The sequence below is a fragment of the Cinclus cinclus genome, chromosome 2 (genome assembly GCF_963662255.1).
Source record: "Cinclus cinclus chromosome 2, bCinCin1.1, whole genome shotgun sequence".
Lineage (NCBI taxonomy): Eukaryota > Metazoa > Chordata > Aves > Passeriformes > Cinclidae > Cinclus > Cinclus cinclus.
The window spans coordinates 64,727,011-64,751,059 of NC_085047.1; the positions used below are offsets into that span (position 1 = coordinate 64,727,011).

The window sequence follows — 24,049 nt, forward strand, 5'->3', positions numbered from 1 at the left end:
CAAAAAATACATGAGCATTCCCTCAGCAACAAAAACAGCTGAGAATCATCTCACACAAAGGGTTGGATTTGAGGGAGTCAGCTAAATTTAGGTGTCTGAGCTTCCTATATAAACAATGTCAACCCAGTCAATATAGTTTGGAAAACTATGCCTCTCACATTAAAATAGGCACATCATTTATCAGATCCAACTGTCTGGGTCTCTAGTCTCAATTATAATAATTGAGGTCTCCACTGACTACACCTGGATCTCAGACTAATTCACATCTACCTCCAACTCATATCTGAATGAGTCACAGATACATCATGAGGTTACACACATGGCACCTGCACTCATTCCTTTTTGAATGAATCTCAACCTAAATCTCACTTCTCCTGTCTAACCATCAGCAATGACAGGTTAGAAATGTCCTGGGGTACCCAAGCTGTCTGGATTTAGATGTCAAACATGAAAGAAGGGAGTGCAATTAACAAGAAGTAGGTATTAAACCAAAATACAATGTATAATGAATGATCTGAGTCCTATGCATATTAATTGTGGAGCTAAATTTAATCCAAAACGTCTTTGTGTGAATTTGGTATTTGAGCTCCTATTGCATTCAACAGAAATATGGTGAATGGACTCTAGAGTGAAATTTAGCAAACCTAATTTAGATACCTAGTTTAAATGGAAGTTTTGTGCTCAGTAAAGGAAAAGGGACACTTAGACACTTAGGATAAAGCTTTAGATTTCTACATGTCAGTATCCAAATTCAGACTATATAATATGAAGCTGAGTTCATAATTAATTTCTAACCTGAAACTAACCTGGGTATTATTTGATTACTTTCTACAGCCTTCATTCATAACCCATGGTGGGATAAAGGCATTTCTTTACAAGATTTGCTTGACTCATTTCAGATACCTACCTCAGTAGCTAAACTGGAGAAGAAACAAGTAACGTGGATAATACCTATTTCTGTTTGATTTCTATACTATGTATACACACCAGATATCCTACCACAAATTTGCAAGTTTGGATTTCATTTACCTTAGAGGATACAGATTTTTCTTTCTTTTTTTTTTTCCCCTTCACATCTGCATTGTACAATCTATGCAAGACAAATGTAATTAATTTATAGTATTTCATAATCATAGAATGGTTAAGCGTGAAAGGGAAGTCTGGAGAGGGTTTAGTCACACCTTCCTGCTCAACTCACGGAGCTACCATGACTCAGCTAAAGAAATGTCCTGTTCTAATTTCAAAATATCCATGAGGATTCCACAGTCTCTTTGGGAAACCTGGTGCAGTTTTATTGTTCCAATAGCAAGAAAATGTGGTGGTGTTTTGTTTTTTGCTTTTTTTTCCCCTCTATTTAAAGAAAATTTCTCTGTGTTTCAGTTTGGGTCCAGTGTCCCTTCTTTAATTTGGTGCACTACTGAGAAAAGTCTGGCTCTCTCTATACTCTCCTTCTCACACCACATCAGGTATTTGCACACATTAATTAGATCCTTCCTAAACCTTTCCTTTCTCCAGGATGAACAGCAACATTTCTCTCAGCACCTCCCTATGTGACAGATGCTGTAATACCTTAATAATATTTTTGGACTCAATGCATATTTCCATTTTCTTTCCATACTGGAAAAAGCAGCCCTGGACTTGGCACTTCAAATGTGTCCCACCAGCACTGAGGAGAGAGAAAGGATCTTTCCCATCAGCTTGCTGGCAGCATCCTTTGTATTGTAGTTCAGGAGACTTATTTATTTTCTTCAAAGGTGTCTTTTGGCTCATGGCTAACTTGTTATCCACCAGGACTCCCAGTTCTCCCACTGCAAAGCTGTTTTCTAGTCAGGCCCACGTCTGTATGGGTGCAGTGAGGTTATTCTTCCTGCATTAAGTTATTCCTCTAATTGAAGCCGTCTGCAATTCCAATTCAACTTAAAATTTGGAACCACTTAAATGCTGAAATTAACAATGCCATGATAAATTCAACACTTTATTCTCACAAATACAAAGTTTCTTTTTGTCAACTTGACATTGGGAATAAGAGTTGCACTAAGACTCCATTAGTAAAGGAATATGTAGCATTGGGAAGTTAGTGGTAATATGAAGGTAACAAGGAGTCACAGCTGACAACAATATCTTTCACTGAATTCTAGAAACAGCAACCTCAAACATATCAAACAAATATTTCTGTTATAAGCAGACTATCAAACATTTAAAAGGTGAATTGTGTCAAATAGGTGATAGAGCACCTAGAATGCTAATAAAATCTTTCTAATATATTTCATTATGATTAAAGATGTATGTGTTCAGTTGTGCTATTGACTTTAATTTCCCATGTAAAGTCTTTCAATAATAGAAAAATCTGCTGCTGTTCCATTGCTAAAAAGTACTGCTAAACAGCATGTTCATGAGGCAGGAATAAAAACAACCCACTCATGTCAAAGCAATGACTGACAAAAACTGATTTTAAAACTGAGATTTAGAAGACTTATGTTTTTTGGTTTTCTTATTCTGATTTTTTTTTTGTTTGTTTGTTTGTTTTTGGTTTTTTTTGGGATTTTTTTGTTACTGGACAGACATTGGACCAGTATTAAAATACAGAGAGGGAAGAAATGTTTCAGAACAAAATGTTGCAATATTAAAAACACTGCTACAAGTTGATCAGTGTATTACAGATTCAAGAAGACTTAAACACTCCATCTGTACCATGGACTCCAAACACCCCTTTCATCAAATAAAAGTCTGATTCAGTTGAAATAAGAAAGCAATGTAGTACTATTTCCTCTGTCACTGAAGATCATTAAATCAAGAAATCATTCTGCAACATATGCTGCAGATACTAGCTGAAGACACATGCTTTTTTATGCTATTGGCTAGGACTTCTGATCTGTATTATGCAGGACGCTGTACTACTCAAAACAGTCCCTTGGGCCTCAAAATATCCTTGCACTTCTGGAAGTCACAGATTTCACATCGACAAAGGGTGGTACAATGACACAGACAAGAGGTAGAAACTGAAAATAAATGCTTTCAGACTGAGAATACAACACCTGCTTTAATATTCTGGTGGGTTAACCTTGGCTGCTGCCAGGTGCTCACCAAGCTGCTCTATCACTCCCCCTTCTCAAGACGGGAAGAAAATGAGATGAAAAAACTCATGGGATGAGATAAGGACAGAGAGATCACTCACCAGTTACCATCACTGGCAGAACTGACTCAGCCTGGGGAAGATAAATTTAATTTATCATCAATAAAAACCTGAGTAGGATTGTGAGAAACAGGAAAAACAAAATTAAAAACACCTTCCCCACTACCCAACCCTTCCTTCTTCCCAGGCTCAAATTTATTTTTTATACCCTCCTCTTCTGACTCCTCTTCACCTTGCTCCTGCCACTAAATGGTGTTAAGGGATATGAAAGGGAGTTGCAGTCAGTCAGTAAAACTTTGTATCTGCTGCTCCTTCCTCATCATACTTACCTTACCCTGGCCAACACGGGGTCCTTTCCAAGCAATACATGTGTCCCTTCCATAGGGTGAGAGCCTTCAAGACCAGACTGCTCCAGACTGGGTTCCCCTGGGGCCACAGTTCCTGCTCCTGCATGTGCTCTTTGTGGGCTGCAACTTTCTTTCAGGGAGGGCATACCTACCTGTTTCAGGGCAGGGTGCTCCCTGGGCTGCTGGGGCACCACCTTCTCCACAAGCTGAGATGGAATTTACCTGGTGTCTGAAGTGTGTTCTCCACCTTATTCTTTATTAGTGCCTGCAGGTTTGTTTCTCTCACTTTTTTCTTACTCCTTCCCCCCAGCTGCTGTGCAGCTTTGGGCAGCAGTTTTAGAGCTGCTGGGGACTGGTTCTGTCAAATATGAGGGGCAGCCTCTGGTGTCTTCTCAAAGAGGCACCCTCTGCAGTCCCCCCTCCCCAAAACCTTGTCATGTTAACCCATATAAATCAAGTAATCAAACACCAGTGGAAATAAATCCCTGGACTATTTTATCATTGGAATATTTTAAAACATCAGTTTGATTTAAGGGAAGTTGTGTGAAACAGTAAGCATTGTGAAATGGCAGAGGTTTGACTGGATAATGGTATCACTTTGAAACATGAAGTCTGTGAATGTCTGCAGTAGATCTGGGCTTGCTGTGATATGAAAAAAAAAAAAATAAAAACAAAAAAAACCACCCTTGTGAATAGAAAATACTTCCAGGAGAAAAATAATTCTTAATTCCTTAAGTTCCTTGTTTTAACCTGGAAAAAGCATCTGTGGTTTTAAACTGTCCTAGGTATCATCAGTCATGGCAGCCAAAGTTGCCAGCTTTCATCTTATGTGCAAGCTTCCCCTTCCTTTAATGCTCTAACCCTTCTCATAGTCCCCCTGCCCCATGTAGCCTTTTCATCCCACTGCTGAGGACCTGCAAGTGCTCTTCTCAGGCAGCAGCAGCTAGGAAGTTTTGGAAAGTTAGCTGTTCCTCTTGGAGAAGCAATGGGACAAGTTCCTCTCCTACTGCTCATTCAATGGTTAAGGCCTCCTGATTTACACTCCAATTAGCTTTGGTGTGTGGAGGAAAAGAGAGTAGAATAGGAACAGATGCAACACAGTGGCTGCTCTAAACCAATACAGTTTTTAAATCCTCACTTCAATGAGGCATCAAAGAGATGTAAAGAGATAGTGATCTTCTTATGCCTTGCAGGTTTTATTTATCTTTTTAAAGAAATAAGTGCATAGGCTAAGACTGAATTCAGACCTCAGACTATTTTATAGCTCTTTCGTAGTCTAATTCACCAACCTGACTCCATTTTTTCTTACTCCTGCTTGCCTGTAGCTAAATGTGACAGTGTTAGATTCTGTGTGAGGTATGAACTTGTGTTTAATGAAATGGATGATATGACTCAAAGGCAAATGTTCCTATTTTAGCTCTCATAGTCTCATATTGTGAAAACCGGAGAATAACTATGGACAGCAAATTATCTAGGTCTAGGCATTAATACAGTAGAATTTCTTTCTACACCTTAGGCTGTTTAGCTATGGACTACTCCAGTATTGCCAAATAAGAAACTCTGGAGGCAGCAAAATGAAAGACAGGATTTAGCAGAGGGTATGCCCACAAGGTTAAACCATCATCACACACTGGGTGTAACGACAGTGACATTGTAAAACCGAAGCTCTTTGCAGAAGAGGCTTAGCTTCTCCACATGGGACACTATCATATGACCAAGTGTAATACAAGGCAGTCTTGCCATTACTCTGAACTTTAATCATAATTGAGCCACTGCCACAGAGATATTCCTACTTATTACTGGAATTAGAGTACCATTTAACACTCCTGACATTACTTGACCAAACTGCCATAGTGTTAGGTTTATTAAAAAGGGTAAACTCTGGTATTATCAGCCAAATTTAACCCCACATTTTTTATTGTACTGGAAATAAAAAAGCTATCCACAAACATTAGTATTGAAATACAGCATTATAACATTACTTCCGAGAACACAGAATTGGTTTGGAAGTAACATAGGATATAACAAAACATTCTATTTTACTAAATAAATAAAAATCTTGAAACCTGTGGGTGTGTTACAATTTTTACTACAGCTCCATGTTTTTATAAAGCTATTACTTTGTTGATATATATTCATACTGCTTATTAATGAGGAGTAGAAATTAGGCAAGCATTTACTTAGCTTTGTAAACATGTATCAGAAGACATAAATATGATATTTCTGTCTGGTTTTAAACCATTGGATTTATTGCATAGATTCATCCATACTGTGCAGTAGGCTTTCTCCCTAGAGCAGTTCTAACACTCCACTAAATACATGCTATTCCTCTTTATCTCTTTGAAGAAAAATGAATCACATCCACAGCTTGCAGCTATCAAAATGTGATTTATCAAGCATTTTCCTGAAAATGCATGTTTCCCCTTCTTTACACTAGGAGGCACATTTTTACTTCGTACAGTTCTATTGCACAGCTCTGCTGCATGCAACTCTTAGATACACTAGTAATTCCAGTCTAAAGTTAAGTCCCTGACAACCTTCACTAAACCACAGTGAAAGAAGAATGCATCGCTAATAAGGTGGGTTGTTTTTTCACACTGATGAAAACCACACCTATAGTAATAAAAAATAACAGTCTGCACCCGACTGCTGGAGAACAAAAGCACAGTGCTTTTTTGAGCAATGCCTGAAGAAATAATTCACATTAAAATACATCAGAGATATGTACAGTTTTAATGCAACTGATGATAAAGATGTTTATGTTAAAAATATGCACATTTTAAACCATTAGAAAGTGGGAATTTTGGTAATGAAAAATGTTTTAAAGTAGTATAATGAAGTAGTATAATATATATTGACTTTTTTGTTTTCTAAATTCTTATCTGATATTCTAAAGGGTAAATAACTTGCATCAGATAGTAGATCTTTGGAATATATTCCTTTTTATAGGGATCAAGTGTATCAAGCTGCAAATGAGACAAAGGCGAGCTATAAGGAAGTTGCAATTGATAGGTTAACATCAAACTCCTCTGAACATCAATAATACTGATTAATTACCACTAAGGAAATGGAAAATATGTCTTAGCAAAATGAATACAACCCTCAAAATAAAAGACCTAAATAAAGAATACAGTGATGCAAACCAAACGTGGACTTACATATCATTATAAAAGACTTCATATTTCTACCTTGTTGCCTTTCTCTCATAGCCACAGTGACAGCGTGTGGCTGACAATGCCAATATTTGGCTTCTCTCTTCATTTCAATTTCACCTGGTGTGAGAGATTTCTGTTTTCAGATTAGCTAGATGAATGTACTCTCACTGTGTGTGTTTATTTCATTAAATCATGTAATTGTAGTTCTTGTGTCTCAGAAGAAGCCAATGACTGCAAGTAAATATGGCAGTAAGGTTTCTCATACTTCTGTGTAACAAGTGAGAAATACTTTTATCACTTCCCGTGGGCCTCCCCCCCCCGCCCCCCATTTCAGATTTTGAAGAACTGACACTTGGTCACTCTTCAAGTATAATTAAAATAGAAACATTATATTGAGAAACAATGGCTGTGTTTTTATTCACGTAACTTCACAGTGTACAGTAATAACCCACACAATTCACTGAGCATTAAAGTCATTAACCAAAATTGCTCTCAGCGTGAAGCAAGGACTTTACTATTAAGATTAACATCACATTCTCTTCAGCTGAAGCAAACTTTAAATTAGAATGAACTTTCATAAAAATACAGTGGAACAAATCTGTATTTTTGATGTAGAGGTCATTTGCAAACATTCCCAAAAACACTGTTCTTTCACTTCAGTTGAAGCATTTAGAATAAAAATATTGTTATGCAACACTTATTATCCAAAATTGGAAGCAGTACATGTACATGATAATACTACAACTCTGCACTAGGTCTCTCTTCCTTACTTTATAGTTGTATCTTTTACCTTAGCATATCCCAAGTCTTTTCATAACCAGCCATCCCTTAAACAGCCACTGAAATTAAACTACTTCTACAGTTAAATACAACTAGGGAACATTTCACTGCAACAGAACTAGAAATTCAGCTCAGGATTGTCAAAGAATACAATTTCCAAATGATGCTACATCAGTTATTTTAACCATGAACACATGTAAATATTCACAAGGTAACCTTGCCCAATACCAGATAGCATTTTTCTCGACTGAAAATTGCCACATGATCTTCAATAACCATAAACTGCTTTAAAACTTATTTCACATCTCATTCAAAAACTTGTGCCTACAGTAGCAAAATAACTTGATACGGTGCCCAGGCAATAGCTTGATACTGAATACAATATAAAAGCTAAATCCATCTAATGAGCAACATGACTCCCATTCTGGCCTGGACCTTTCCAGGAAAATTTCTGTCACAGCACTGACCATATAATTCCTTTCTTAGTTTATGACATTTGATGAGATACAGAGTGTACTGTTTCAATGTCTGGTAAAAAGTAGAAAACCTTATACTTCAATACTTCACTAATAGTACAGCTTGAGGGTTAGATTTTCATAAATTTAATACAAATTTAGCATCCCTAAGGCTAAATTAGGTGCAACCACAAACATTAAAATTTTTCATATAGCTTTTAATAACACTTACTCATTCTGACTAATTTTCACTTAGTGTCTATATTAGGTATGAATACATGATCATGATTAATATACTATGTCTGCACAACGTGTTTAACACAGATTTCCAAAACTGCCCTTTTAATAACTTTTTATGAAGTTTACTAAGCCCCTTTTTCCTATGTCTCCTGGAGGACTTCTGTGCTGCATTTTGAAGAGATCTACAATTCAGTCTGTGAAGCCAATGCGACAGTGCCAACATGCAATGCTGCCTTAAAAACTCCTCTCTGATGTTGTTAAATCTTTCACAAGTCTCATACGTGGTCAGAGAATTAACTGGATAATTCCAGTTAAGCTCCTTGCTTGCTTAAGCAGACATCCATTCTTGCTCCAGAGTCAATCCATTCATAGTTGCTATTCTTTTATCATTCTCTGTATTTCTACAGATTTAACAGATTAAGGGTTTAACACCATAGTTTCAAAAACATTTCTGTTTTGGTAAAGAAAATAAAACATAAGTGTCATATACAGGGAGTCAAAAAAAAAAGGAAAAGGCAAATAGAGGAAAAGAAATCAGAATGCAACTCATGCAACTCTCAGACAGTAAAACATTTCAAATTATTTCTTTGTAGAGTTTCATCCAACACAACCTCTTTGTCTTCACATATACATATGAGAAAAATATTTCCAAAGTCAATATTCCACAGTTCATGTTGTCACCTGCCATGATGTAAATGCCATCATTCAGATCCAGCTCTGCCCAAATGAGGAGATGGACCTTAATATTGTTCATCAGATCCCAAGGCCACCTTCTCTCCTGGTTTGTACAGGCCCAGTGACAACTTAATCATCTATACAAAAGGGAGAAATGCCAAAGACAGAAACTAATTCTTATTTCTATACTCCTGGGATGCAAGAGAACTCAGGTTCAATTACCTTCCAAGAGCACAGATAAGACTTTTAACCTTTGCATCCACATTCTAGACAAAAAGCAAGAGGCTTAAGAGCAGTGCTACTTCCCCCTCCCTGTTTTCAGTATGTCTAAGTCGCCACATTCCAATGCCAAAATACTAGTCACAGTATTGGTTAAGATCTTGCTTCAATTTTTAGTGCTGTCACAAAAACACAGCAATAATGTAAATGTATTGTAGAGGAGGAAAGAAAGGCAGAAGTTCCCAAATGAAATAGTTAATCCTTAATATTTGTATGAAAACCTGTATCTGACAATACCAATACATCATGTCATTCCAAGTTAACAAAGAAATACTGCAATTCTTAATGTTAGAATTGGGAATTGTAAGGGTGTTAAGAAATTTGGGTTCTTCCAGTTTTTCAGTGCTTCACTGATTTACTGACTTTTTTGTTAGTCTAAAACCTCCATGTCCTTGAACTTTAAATTGATGTTTAGAATGACTTTCCTAAAACAAGATCTAAAGCTAAATAGCTACAGCACTGCAAACATCAGTAAAAACTTGCTACCTTGTAGGACATGCTTCTCCCCAGCTGCTATTACTTACTGTGCAATTAGTATGAAGCCATTTATTCTACTGAATATACTTTTCTTTCCACAGTCAGATTACAACATGAGGCACTTCAGGCAAACTACATTATTTCCAAGCAATCCTTATGAGCTAATATGATCAAATATTCATGAACGTGCTTAAAAATATCTCTACCATTGCAGAGCTCAAAGGGATGAAAAAGAAAGTAACCAAGTTAGAAAAGCCACTCAGATAAGGAGAGCAGTGATGGTGACTCACCAGAATTGGGGTCAGAGTTGCCATCAGCTTCAGTCCTCTTGTCCGGTGAAGCCTGGTCGTAGAATTCGTCCTGCGGCTGAACCAGAGGGAGAGGGTGTGAGATCAGGGTTCCACCACCCACTGGCTCGTGGTCTCCCAGACCACTGTCACTGCAGCTTTCCTGGGAGCCATCGGGGAGGTGAAATGTAACACGGCGCTGGGACTACAAAGAAGAGCACAGGACACACTGATTAGTGCTCTTCTTTTCAGTTCTCCTGACTATGTTTTTTTAACTTTTGACATACAAATAGATCCCTGGCAATGCTTATGAAGCAATTGCAATTATCATGTTTGCCTGTTGTTTGCTTGTGGTATGTTTGTTTGGGTTTTTTTGTTGTATTTGTTTCTGTTTTTGTTTTGTTTTGTTTTGGGTTTTTGTTGCTTTTAGATGGGAAATTGGCAGATGGGGGAGCCATAATTTTCAAAACATCATATATTAAAAAAAACAACTCTCTCTGAGGAGCAAAAAACATTGCAAACTATATTATCAAAAGCAAATGTTATAAAAAAAATTAATAGGCATATATTTCTGAGATTAAAATTTGTATTATCGCTATTCAAACTGGTAAAAAGACGTCCACCAAGCTAAACAAAACCATCAAAATGGTTGCCATCTTTCAGGAGTAGTAGCTGATTAAATAGCTATCTATAAGTATATTTAACTGATAGCAGTCATGCAACTAAAATGAATAATTAGGATTGATAATATATGAGTGAATTCACAATTGTCAGCAAAGAATCACAAAATGCAATGACAGAATAAATAATTATCGATATGGTAAGAGAAATAAAAATAAAACAGCACAGAGTTTGCACAAAAAACACAGGAATTGAGAAGCAGAATTTCACAATTTTCTTCTTAAATGTCTTAAAAAAAGAAATCTGTAACTATCTCAAGAGAAGAAAAACCAAAAAAAACAAACAAAAAAAACCCCTTTCATGTACACTTAGATTATTGATTTTGAACCATTATTGATCTTGAACCTCCCTCAGCTAGAGAAATAATCTGACTTTTGAATTGTGGCCACAGAATGATACAGTGATTCCCCAAGAGCTTCAGAGCTGATAGCACCGCTGCAAATTGTTTAGCAACCATGACTGTTGGATTCATGAAAGGAATATTACAGGTCTTCATGGATCAAAATACTGCATCTTTGAAGGAATGGAAGCAACTAGTTTAAGAGTATCTCAAGAGAGTAGTTCAATTAAGTTAAGCACATCTTCTGACAAAAAAATCTCAGCAGCTTCAGTGGTCTGGTTTTGCTAGATTGATTTAGGATAGAGATTCACAAAGTTTGTCTTAAGCATAGTAACTGTTTAGTTTAGTGGTTATTTCTTATCAATATTAGTCATCTGAAATGTATGGGGTATATCTAAGCTAATGATCTAAAATTCCTACAGAGCTAGAAGAGAAAGAAACTTTAGGAAAATACTAAAACAGGTATCTTCAACTAGTTAACTCTTTTAAAAGTAGTTAACATCTCGTGCACTGTATCCATCCTGAAACAGCATCAGGCCCCAACTTCCATTTTTTTCCCCTTCCTCTTTTTTATTTTTCTTTTAATGAGAAAAACCTCAAGTTAATAGCACTTACTGTATGTTTGCTTATTAAAGACTATTTGTTAATGGCAATTGCTACCATTTTATATCATGATAAATGCAATCTACCAGGTTTCTTTTTATTCATCTCCCTTGGGTGGATATAGTTGATTAAGTCAACCTTAGATTACTGTGTTATTCAGTATAGAAATAAATGTAATACTATTTGCTCTTGGCTGTGATTTTATAATTAGTATTTTGCTTTTAAGTTCCTTTTTTAGCTTTAGGATTAGAATCCAGCTGTAGAAAACCAAATAGATTCTCTGAGTCATTGGGCGTATTCATTACATCAATGGAGAGCCTAACACTATATATGCCAGTAAGAAAACCTTTAGCTCACACTTTATTACTTTTTCTTACAACTTTTTTTTTTCCCCAAGAAAAACCCCTATAATTAATTAACCACCCAAATAAACAGAAGAATACATAATTACAAAAATGTCCTATTTAATGAGTTATATAGTAAAAGTACTGATCTTGGGTAAAAAAAAGTCCACATACTAGCTGAAAGCTCCTCTGACTCTATACTGACAGTGACAGGGACCAATTAGCCAGTAAAATGACAGAGACCTAACACTTATACTGGCAACTTCTTAGCTGATAGTACTATTAATTTTTAAATCCATGCTTTAAATGATGAGAGAAAAGTATATTGTCTTGCCTTTCTGAGCTGCTGTAGCAGGGTGATCTGCTTTGGAATGTGGTCAACTCAAATAATGCCCTATTTTGCAAGTTATCAATGGTGGGCTGAGAGGTGCTGTCATGTGCTGGTTTTGGCATCGAATTATGCTAAAAGCAGTCTGGCTCACCAACTCCAAATTAAGATCCTGATAGTTTGACAGATAAGCTGCTAAGGAGACCTGGAGCATATGGCTGGCAGTCAATCACTATACACTCTGTGCACTGTAGAAGTCTAGTCCACTTTCATACAGTTGGGTTCCTCTCACATATTCCTTGGAGTATATGAAGTTTTCTCCCTGGAAGTGGGGAAGTCCGTTCAAGGATAGTCCTTGAGGCTGAGTGAAAGAGATCTGTGCATGAGAATTGGTGTGGTGAGTTCTATCAATCTCCACCTAATAATGGGTTTTTTTTTCCTAGCTTTATGTAGCAGCTTTGATTCAGTGCACTATACCTATACTATACGCTGCTAGAAGTTTTAGCTCTTACATTCTATAGTAACTAAATCCTGTCAAGGTCTTTTATCCAATCATTTGTCATCTAAATAATAAATTAATTAATCTTTATATAAATTTATGTGATTTGCCATCATTAATCCCGCAGGACTAAGTTACTTAAACCATGGACAAAATCTGGGGTTGAGACTGGATCCAGGGACACCTAAATTCATCTCTGAGAAGTTTAGAAAGCAAGGGGGGCCTTTCTGCACCCCGCGATTCAACAGCAGGGCTTCTCTAACAAACTTTCCTTGAAGTTCCCATTCTCACCCACAACAGCCAACCACTAAAGAATCCGCAAATCATTACAAAGGATTATAAAATAATCTAAGGGTCATGTAAACAGTGATCCAGTTCCAGAGATGATGGGTGGACAACATGCAGTCCAAAAAGAAACTTTAGGTTAAGTTGTGCCCTCAAAACAATGAGGGGAACAAGCCTTCTGCAAAAGGAGACTCAAAGCAAATGTTTAGTCCTAGTCATATCAGTAATTGAAAAGAAAGACTGTCCTCAACATACTGAGAGCTTACAAGTGTTAAGTAATGTGATATGGGGCCACTGCCTCCACTGCCTTGTCCAGAACCCTCCTGCCAGGCTGCTGGAGCCCAGCCTGGGATCTCTGTGCTAGGAGCGCTGCTACAATACCAAGACTGTGCATGTAATGCAGACACACACATGGACACCAGTTTGGTGACAGCTGTGGCTATACAGACAGCCTCAGACAAGGCTTTGGCCCAGGCAGCCCCTACATTCAGGACTCACACCAGGCATAGGCACAAGGGGACACATCTTCTCCTCCTCCTCTTGGGCTGTGAGAGGCAGAAAGTTACAAGTGCAGCACACACACCACACTCTCCAGGTTCACAAACACACACCTTTACAGCTCTCCTTAGCACCAGCACCTGCCTGCCCAGCACCCCTGTCCAGATCCAAGTCCTCCTTACCCACCCCACGGGTCCCCAGCTCACCAGCTGGTCTCACTGGCTGCTCACTGCCCACATGCAGCACACACACACTTGTCCCACTGGCAGGCCACACTCATGGGTCCCCCAAAATACCAACATTGCCCTGTTGCCTGCCAGATACCCCACCCAGACCTGGGGTCTCCTACTCCTGGCTGGTCCAGTTTGGAATTTGCCAGTGAAGCCACACCAACACACCATGCACAGCTGGCTTGGGCAAGGCATACAGACTGTTCCCCAGAAGCATGCATCACAGGATGCCACGTGTGGTCCAGATCCAGGCACTGAGCTCCTCACTGATTGTTCACTTAATTTATTGCCACCACGACAGCAGTGACAGGGACTCCTCTTTCAGGAGAAAATCCAACAAGCTTAGACTATGGTTGTGCTTATATACTCCCTTGTGCAACAAAATCCAGTTTTGAATTCTTTTTACCTAAAGACAGAATCGAGTTATTTTGAGTAATGAGGTTTATAGTTGGTACAAGACTGGGACTAATGATAACAAGTAATTACAATTTTAATTTTTCTACAACATACATGGGATTATATACAGCATGAGGTAAGGCTACGGTTCAGGTCTCAACACTTGTCCAAAATTCACACCTAAAATCCGTGATATATTCAATCATGAACATGCATTTGGTGGGGGGAAGGGGTTGGATAGGAGTCTTCTTCAGGTCCTGAAAAAAATCCAGTCCTTATTTTTAATCAGGAAATATCACCTCACTGTTATGTGAAACTCAAATCTGAAAGGAGAATTGTCAAAGCAATATAATTTTACCTGTGACAAAGTAATTTCAATATATAATTCAAAACATTTCAACTCAATGGGGTTTTTGAAACTTGGCAGAGTTTAAAATTCAGGAAAACAATCAGGAATCATTCTCCTTTAATCACCTATTGCAGCAGATTCTATGAAGTTCATCTATGTGAAGCATGACTTTGCACCCGTAAGAGAAATATTATCTTGAATGGATAGCAAACTCCTGTGCTGAAAATAGGACAGTTCAAGTGTAATAGCAACATATTTTTTTCCTGCTTTTGGACCAGGTGGTCAGCCAGCCAACACTTTTTTAACATAGTAACAACTAAATTACATCAAATCAAAGACACATGAAAGGGGTCTGGCTCCTTTTTTCCTGCTACAACAAAGTCAAATAGATGCCTAGTACTTTCTAACAACTGTAATTTGTGAAATTATGGAATATAAGTAATAGCTATGGTACTTGAAAATGCCAATAAAAATAGCAACATGAACTCTGCAGTAGAGATGAGGAATGGATGGCAGAGCATGGGGATATTCTAATCTTACTGATCAAGAAAAAAATTAGAACTTGTGTTTGGCATATCATTTTGCATTTTTCTTCATTAAAATACTTTATTTGGAGATCCTGAGGACACTTAAAAATATATGTGTGTTTCAGCTTGTAACTTTTCCTTCCACATACTCTCCCATTCTAATTTTTTCATTCCTTCTTAGTACGAGGAATTCAATGGTGCCCAGTGACAGAGCAGGCAATCCTGGGCACAAACGGAAACACTTGAGGTTCTGAACATCAAGAAACTCTTTGTTTTTACTGGGGAGTGACTAAGGACTGGCACAAATGGCGTAGATATGCTGGGTAGCCTCCCTCCTTGGGGATATTCAAAAACCATCTGGACACAGCTCTGGACAAGCAGCTGTAATCATCCCTGCTTGATCAGGGGGGTGCCTAGACACCCTCCAGAGGCCCTGTCCAACCTCAACCAGTCTGTGATTCTGTCAACTCTAACTGAAAATAAAAGAAAATATGGAAGTATTTGGAGCAATTTCATATTTTCCCAGAGCTGAAAACGTAATTTTGAACTGAAGTACTTTATTTTTGACAATCTTAGCTGTATAAAATGTATTGTCATACTACCCTTTCTAATTTTGTTCCATTAATATCTATGGCTTTGGAAAACTTGCATAGACAAATATATTTAAAATATTGAAGTCCTTACTTACCCAAAAGAATTGGCAAAAGTTGTACCTCAGCACAGATTTCTAGAAAAGGTACTCCAATACTATTGATCTTAAGGCACTACTTATGAGACTAAGCTTTTTTGCTGCTGCACTATTTTCCCAGACACACTCATGCACAAGTAGAAAGTGGGCTGCAAATAATGTAAGGTATTTTGTTGACCTGAGTGCTAAAAGCCTGAAGTACAGGAGAAATCATGCCATGTGATATTAAGTGTTTGAAATGTCCTGTGGCAGGTGAGTTATGAGCTGTGGTGGAAACAGAGCTTTAACTTAGGAAGTATAAACACTGGGTTTCAAAATTGTTCTTTTTTTTTTTCCTTTGTACACTACCTTCCAAAATGCATTTGTTTTCCAATTGTGTGCTTGAATCATTCAGCAAGTTACAGAAATCAGCATTAAGAGGAGATTTTGCTTCTTTTTTATTCCAAAAAACCAAACCTTCAAGCTTTGTAGAACTATTGTATTGTTTTTGCTAATCAGGAATCCCAGAAATAATTACATTATTGTTCCGTCGCTGAATGTCTCACAGGGACAAATTTGGCTACAGATCCTACTCATTGTTATAAACCAAGCTGTAATTAAAAAAACATTTCCACACTGGGTACTTGGAAATAGAACCTGCTGAATTTTAACCAGCCAAGTTTCATTTTGAGTTTACGAATTAGATACTTTAAACTTCTTCACTCAATACAGTTATGAATTTAAAGCCTTGATTTCTCTCCTTGATTTTCCAAACAGGAAGAAGCCACTAAAACATCCAGTTCACAAGTTGAATTAAACTTTACAGAATGGGATGTAGGTCTGCATATAAGAATATATATTCAAGCATGGCATGTTTTGAATTTTCATTGAAATATTTTATTTCAGATATGGAGATTTTGCATCAACAAAAATTATTTCCCTTTGTTTTCTGAACAACTATGATATATTTTGTGTTACGTTGACAAATAATTATTATGAAGGGAAAAACAACTTCAAAGAAAAAATTCTGGAAATATTTTCCTTATTCAAAGATTGTTGATATGGAGGCTTAAAAGTGAAATTTTAAAAAAAAAAAGTAATTTACCTTTATTATGGAAAATTAACAAAAGAACCTCTTACATGACGTAATTTACTGAAACTTCACTAATGAATAAAAAAGTCAGAGAAGCATATTAAAATATAATAAAGTATAAACAGTAGACAAATACTCCAAAAACCCATAGCCTATTGATGATTAAATTATTATTAAATTATGATTACGGAGAAGATATTGTTTGTACACAAGTTTAAGATGATGTTGTAAAGACACATGAAGAATCTATGCATAATTCCAAACGTCTTTGTGGAAGATGTCTGTTTCATAAAGTTCATTCACAGTTCATGTACTACAACATGGATGTTTTTTCTGTTTTTTTGTTTTTTATGAGATCAAGCCTGTATATGGAGGCTAAGTCACAAAAACAGATTAGTAACAGTTTCAAAAAAACACATCTCTGTTTGTATTTGCTCACCAGAAAGAACTGGCAAGGTCTTTGAATTAACATATGGTTGCTGTGTTACTGTGTTTTATAAATAAACAATGATTTGTTATGTTTTGCAGTTCTGATTGACTTAGTGAAAGGCCCCTAAAACATATAATCTACATTCTCTTCCAGTTTGGAAAGATGAATCAAGGACTGTTGTAGTGTATCTTACAAAGCCACAAAGCACCTCAAACAGGGCTTTGTACAACTCAGCTCACTGATACATACCTACTTCTTTCATGTTTAACTGAACTTTGTAAAAAAAATGTTAATATGAGATAAAATCAATCTACTTTCTTAGTAAAAGCCACTCTTGTTTATCCCTGATAATCTTGGCCCAAGTCTGTGCTACGTACAAATTGTGCAGTAGATCCCTGCAATTTGCTAAGAGAAATAGGGTTACTTTTTCTTGGCTGCTCCTAAACTAAATGTCCTCGTGCAGTCCCCATGGCAGTCCTTATTCAAGGATCCTGCTTGCATCACAGGATAATCCATTCTCCATGCTCATCTTGATAACTTACCCAGAGAACCAAGATAATGGAGACAGATAGGGTTTTAGCCAATCTTTCAAGCTAAACTAACGATGAGAAAAAGAAAAAAGCAGTTGATACAGCCTCTTCATGCTACTTCTTCATACCATGCTGCCCATATAAAGTGCTGGAGTGCTTCAGTATATACTTCTATTTCCCTTTAAGGTAACAATGTTGGTATTGATTTCAGAATGTAAATTGTTGCTATACCAGAAAATAATTTGATTTCTTCTGCTCAATTTCTCAGTACTAAAATTTCATAGAAATCTGTAAATTACATATAATGCAATGTATTAAAAGGAAACATAAATATAATTACTTATTATATCTGACTTGCTGCTAAGGCTGCACAGAACTGGCCTTTTCATAAAGGTGAAAAATATTATTAATTACAGTCTGACGCATGACCAGGTAGGAAATGACAGCATGATGGTCCCAAGCACATTTAAACATGGAGAACAAAGAGCCTGTCTGGCTGGAGAGTTGTGTTAGTTTTTCAGAGACAGTGAATGAAGAAAAATCTGCAGTCAAATCCTGTGGTTTCTGTTATTCTTTCAGGCAATATCACATTCTTCCTGTATTTATGTGGTGATGTTCCTTTGTTTTATTTTGTGGAACTATATTCTTTATTTAATAAATTCTTCCTCGGGTATTTTTTGGGGTTTTTTTTGTTTGTTTGTTTTTGGGATATTTTGTTTAGTTTAGTTTTGCTTTGTTTTGTTTTTAATTGGATATTTATAAGACTGAAAACCTTTAAACAAAGACACTAAACACAGTACTGTTATATATTTTAAGTCTTGCCTTTCTAATAAAGGCAAATATTCCTTTTTTTAATAAGCATTTCTATCTACCTAAAATCATCTTGACTGCAAGGTAAATTTGACATAACAGAAAAGTTAAGTGTTACAATTTAATGAAGTCTAAATCAGAGCACTACCTTGTTCAATTTTGGAGCCTGGTAAAACACTAATAAATTTTGAACATTTTAAATACTAGTCCCCATCCTCCTGAATTAATTCTCTGAGACTCAAAAAATCAGTTCTAAGCCTAGGATTATGAAAATTAGTATCTCAGATATGTGCAGGAAAGTGGAGAGAAAATATGAAAACTTCTGTACAATAAAACATAAAAAATAATAGCCATGTGTGTTGCCAGTATAAAACTAAGGTCATGTTCAGAAATGTTATTCACCCAAATAGCTAGACATTACTAAACCATGTTAGCTTGGCATATTTATTATATATCTCTCATCAGAAACCTTGGAAAAATAGCCTGAGAAAGGATTCATTAAAATTGGAACAAATTATATATACCTATTAAAAATTAAAAATCCATAGAGGAGGAAAGGCAGCTCTAATGAACATTCATGGCATCCTAAAAGACATATAATTGTAAAATAACAGTAACATGCCTTTTTGGAATGTTTGTACTTAATCATTGACTATACATGACAAAGTAAACTGGGGGTATGTATTAGAAGATGTACCAGAGATTAATTCCTTTAACAACTCTGTTGTTATAACCCTTGACATTAGAGACACATGAAGTTCAGAGATTTCAATATAAATGCCCCAAATTAACCTACCTAGACCTTGCACTATGTTCATAACTACTTAGCCACCTGACTTTAGATATTCAATACGTAAAATTTTAGCTGTGTTTAAGAAAAGTATTTAGGATGCAAGACCCTGAAGAAACAGATCTCACTGACAAAAACATACTAGACTGACTTACATATAAGTAATTTAGTTACAATAGAATTTCATTTTATGTGATCTTTAGTAATTTAAAGACTTCAGTGATCTTCAATTTATTTATTTATTTATTTATTTAGTTCGATTTTGGTGATGAGATACTCCTAGCATGACAGACAATTCACATTACAAGTGCACTCAACTGAAGAAGCATTTCAGAAGCACTGTACCAATTACAACAATAACCAGCACAACTTCTCTGCACTCTGAGAAGTTCTACATTAGTAAAAACATGTGTTGATCAATAATGCATATGAAGTACTAAATGTAGAAACAGCTGCTGCTGAGATTTAACAAGTTAAATTGTAGTAATATTTTTACCCTGATTTACATTCTGTAAAACTCATCCAGCTTCTGTGATGTGAGCAGGGTAATAAAGCTTCAGGGACTTAGTTTTACCTATAAATCACATTTTTAAATGTGAGCAGAACAATTGAGAATATTTCCTGTTTCAGGACCGTACATTATTTGGAGGCTACTTACAAAAGTAACTCTATTATTGGCATATATTAACAAGTTTACTACTATACTTGCATTTACATGTATAATGTTAACATAAATTATGTTTATAGTATTTAATGAATTACAAAAATGTACCATCAACTAAGGCTTATTAATTATATTGAGTAAACTGATACACATACGATGTCAACAATCGTTACTGACACTGCATCTTACTGTTGAAGCCTAAAATTACTGTGCTACAGAAGTACTGTGTATTTAAGGTTTCTTTACTGTCAGTAACTACAGCAGATATGCAGAGTTCTGCAGTGCCAGGAAGCAGGAAACTTTACAGTGATCTTCAGCAAAAAGACAGATGTGATAAAAAGCCCTTTAGTATTCTGTTCCATTAGCATTCTTTAGTACCACACATAAGCTTGAAAATCAAGCAGTCCATGGATCTTGTGTGAAGGTAGCAATCCTTTGTCTAGGGTGATGCAGCCCTTGCTCTATACTATGATTAATCTTGGGATTTGAATGCTTTCATTTTAATAATACATGCAAAAGGAAGAAAAACATACCTAAAAATCCTCAGATTTAACAACAAATGACCAGTGTCCACTAGGAAGTTTGCACCAAAGGGCTTTAAAGGTAGTCAAGGTCCTAAACTGAAAAAAAAAAAGGGTGGAAGGAGGGGGGGTGGGGGGTGGTGGTCAGAAAATCTGCAGGCCTTTAAATGATCACACTCTGAACTAACCGGTGCTTATAGCGACATCATGATGAGAATCTTGACCTTTATTTATGTGAGTTTGAGGGAATTCAATTAAGAAGATTATATGGATCCTCAATAAAACAAGGATTAATAATTGCAGGAAAAAAAAAAAAGAATTCTCATGTTTTCATGAAGACTCTAAGGAGTCTTCATCTTGTATTAGCATGGTGACAGGAGAAGGAAAAGGAAGGAGGCTCTCAATTTAGGGACCTTGTTGGAGAATAGCAAATTAGGACATTGCTTTCTGAACTATTAGTATGAGTGTGTATGAGTATCTGTCACTGTCAACTCACTGGGTTACATTTAATTCTGAGTCAGCAGTTATGTCTTCTCCTACATGCACAGAAAGCAGAAACAGCAGCAGCACTGCTCTTTGAGGACAAGAACGCTTGCATGCTATAATTCTAGAAAGCAGCAGTACATCTATTAACATAAGGAACACTAGAGCTGTCACATTAGATAAATGGATCCACATTGGAAAAACTGAGAGTGGCCATGATTGTCAAGGGTAATATGGTTAAGCTAGTCATCCTGGGAGAGATTCAATTTCTAGAACATTTTAATTTTGAAACTAATATTATTATCCCAATTGATTGCACACACTATAAGTTAATTAAGACACCTCTGTCAATATATCTGCATGTCTAATAGAAAAAGAACTAGACAATAATGTATTTCCACCATAAAATCATATGTGTTCTTACTTGGGACAGGATGTCCTTAAGAACTGCTTTCCTACCAACAGTTTTCTGGATTTGTGTTTGTTTTTTTTTTTTTTTTTTTTTATTTGAACTCCCAAAGCTTTGAAGTCTTCATTTTGCATATGCAAACATATGATACAGAAAAGGAAAAGCAAAAATATTCCCCAGCTTTTCACTTAGGATTCTCCAGGGAACAATGCATATTAAAAATACTGACTACAAGCTTCTCTTCCAGTACATGCAACACACATGTATATCTATCTTTCAATATCTTATGATGTCAAAACTTGAAAAATTAAATCCACAGAGAATGCTATAATTTTCTGTGTCTGAATGTTTGGGTTTTTTTGGGGGGGGGTGGGTTGTGTTGCTTTGATAATGGGTCTTTCATTCCTATGCCGTGTTAACTGTTGGGGCAAGTCTCTGCTACATTAAATTATAATCCCAAATAAAACACAAAATCGAGAATAACTTTTTGAAGGTGTTTCCACACATAGGTTTCTATTAAAAAAAATCATATCAGCAGGTTAGCCAGAAGGAGATCTAAAATGTCATTTACAAACAGGAGGAAAAAGGAAAGAAGAAAATACTGACTTCTTGCATGAAAATCTTGCATGTGACAGTGGTATTGCTGCACTATGAAAACAGCAGATACTCTCAATGGTATCTTCCTGTGAGAAAAAACAGCTAGGATGTATTTTCTGCTGGCCTCAAGCAGAAGTCAAATGAGACCTTGCAAGAATCACTATTATTATTAGACTGCATCCAATTTTTGGCATTTTCCACAAATTACATATGGCATGCTCTTGACATATTAAAGGTTATAGGGAAAGCAAGAACTCTGACTACCATTTGGATGGTTTCAGGTAATGCTACCAATGTCATGTTACTCTTAGAATAAGCAGAAAATGTTTGATAGTTGACATTATATTCTGATGTTGTATAATAACCTAATTTGTGCTGCTTGAGATTAATGTTAGTAAAGTAAAATCACACTGATGAAGTTCTTTCAGCAGCCTGAAAGAATATCTTTGCAGAAGTCTCTGAAGTTACATCAACTGATGCTAATAGTCACTTAACTTTTACTTGGCTTCTCTTGGGAAGACATTCACAGAGTCAGATTCAGAAAACTACAGAACTTTATATGACCTTGGCCTGTGACTTCTCTATTTTCTGTCTACAAAATGAGAAAACAGGAGGTTGGACACCTACTTTGAACACAAAACAATTTAGTGATTGGTGCATTTATTTTTCTAATGTGTATACTAGCAAGTTTCTCATTTCACAGAATTTGTTGGATGCCATTACCTTTGGTCCCAGTGTTTAAAACTGATGGAGTTATTTGTGCACTTTCCATCTAATACACACGACCATGTTAATTAATACAAATAGCGAAGGACTGCTGACTTTTGAGCCCAACATTTACTAACATTTCAAGGGTAATTTGTACCTGTTTTGCGAATTCTAGCTTTTCATTAGGCAAACTGACAAGCACAAAATTTCTGTCTCACATTTTATTTTGCACAACTACACTAATTTAAATAAAAGTGTGAAAATCACAGAGCCATAAAGGAATGAAAACGTACTTCACAAAAAAAATTGTAAAGGTATATGCACATGCCCTAGGTGTCTTCATTTTCCAGAGATTATTAAAAAAAAAAAAGTCCATATAGGTTATATCTAAACTTAAATCAATTGTTGACAAATATTGCTGTTATGTTGTGATAAATTCTACTTTACTAGCTATCTACTGAACAGACAGGACACACTTCTGAGCAAGAATTTAGCATTAGAAAACTTATTGAATAAATTACTTCTATATATGGGCAAATTGAACTGACTTGCTTTAATATCGATTTCTCCCTTATAGTAGCTCAGGATCCTTCCTGATATGAACCTTTCTATGATGGATGGACGAAAATGCATGGTGGCACTTTGAGATTTAAGGTGTTATCAAACTGTAGAATAAATCACAGAGCTCAATGCCTGCGGAAGCCACCTTATCTCAGTCTTTGCAGGTTGACAAGGCATGTAAAGAATGCATCCAAATTCCCTGGTTTGATCTCTATTGTTGACAGATCACAGATATGGAAGTCTAAGATATTTCCACAGGAACTGCAAGTAGGATGATAACCAGTCAAAAATGGCAGTCAACCACACCTATTTCTTCAAAAATGTGAAAGTGGAAAGGTGTTTTTTTTCTTTAGAGAGGGTGAGCAGAGGAAGACGTCATTACATTACAGTTGCTAGTTTGCTAGTAATGTTAAAAAAAGAAAATGAAAAGAGCAGGCAAAACAAGTTTTAGAAAATTCTTTGAAATGGAGACTTTAATGCTTCTTTACACAATTTTGAATTTCCTTAGTAGAAGGAATAAGTGCGGATCTAACTTAGAAGCTAGTGAAGTCACTGGAAAATTTTCCACTGGTCTCAATGGTATTAGGATTGTTTTATCAACATTTTTGCTAACACTAAATTCAATAAAATTCCAAGGTTTTGCTGTGATCTGTTATTGCTATGATTGTTTCTGACTTCACCAACCTTTTAAATCTAATTTACATTACTCACAGATGTTATATTTTGTACTAGAGACACTCATTATACATATTCTACATTTTTGTCCTATGGATTTTCTTTTCTAATGTGTGCTAATAAGTATTCCTTGGATATAAAAAAATAAATCTGATTATGGCTTCTTTAAAAAAGCTTTAAGAATATTAAATAATCACTTTGGT

The 24,049-nt window shown here is 36.2% G+C and overlaps 1 protein-coding gene across 6 annotated transcripts in view; it reads right to left on the reverse strand.

Moving 5' to 3' along the window:
- The window catches only part of PCDH9 (protocadherin 9), a 666,436-nt gene that overhangs the window by 224,088 nt on the left and 418,299 nt on the right, over positions 1-24,049 (reverse strand). For 3 of the 6 annotated variants that reach the window (XM_062487767.1, XM_062487766.1, XM_062487763.1), the window contains one exon: positions 9,832-10,033. In XM_062487767.1, the coding sequence (XP_062343751.1) occupies positions 9,832-10,033 (202 nt within the window). Of the gene's footprint in view, positions 1-9,831; positions 10,034-20,617; positions 20,652-24,049 lie in introns of all 6 variants that reach the window. The other 3 variants (XM_062487765.1, XM_062487764.1, XM_062487768.1) reach the window with 2 other exon arrangements.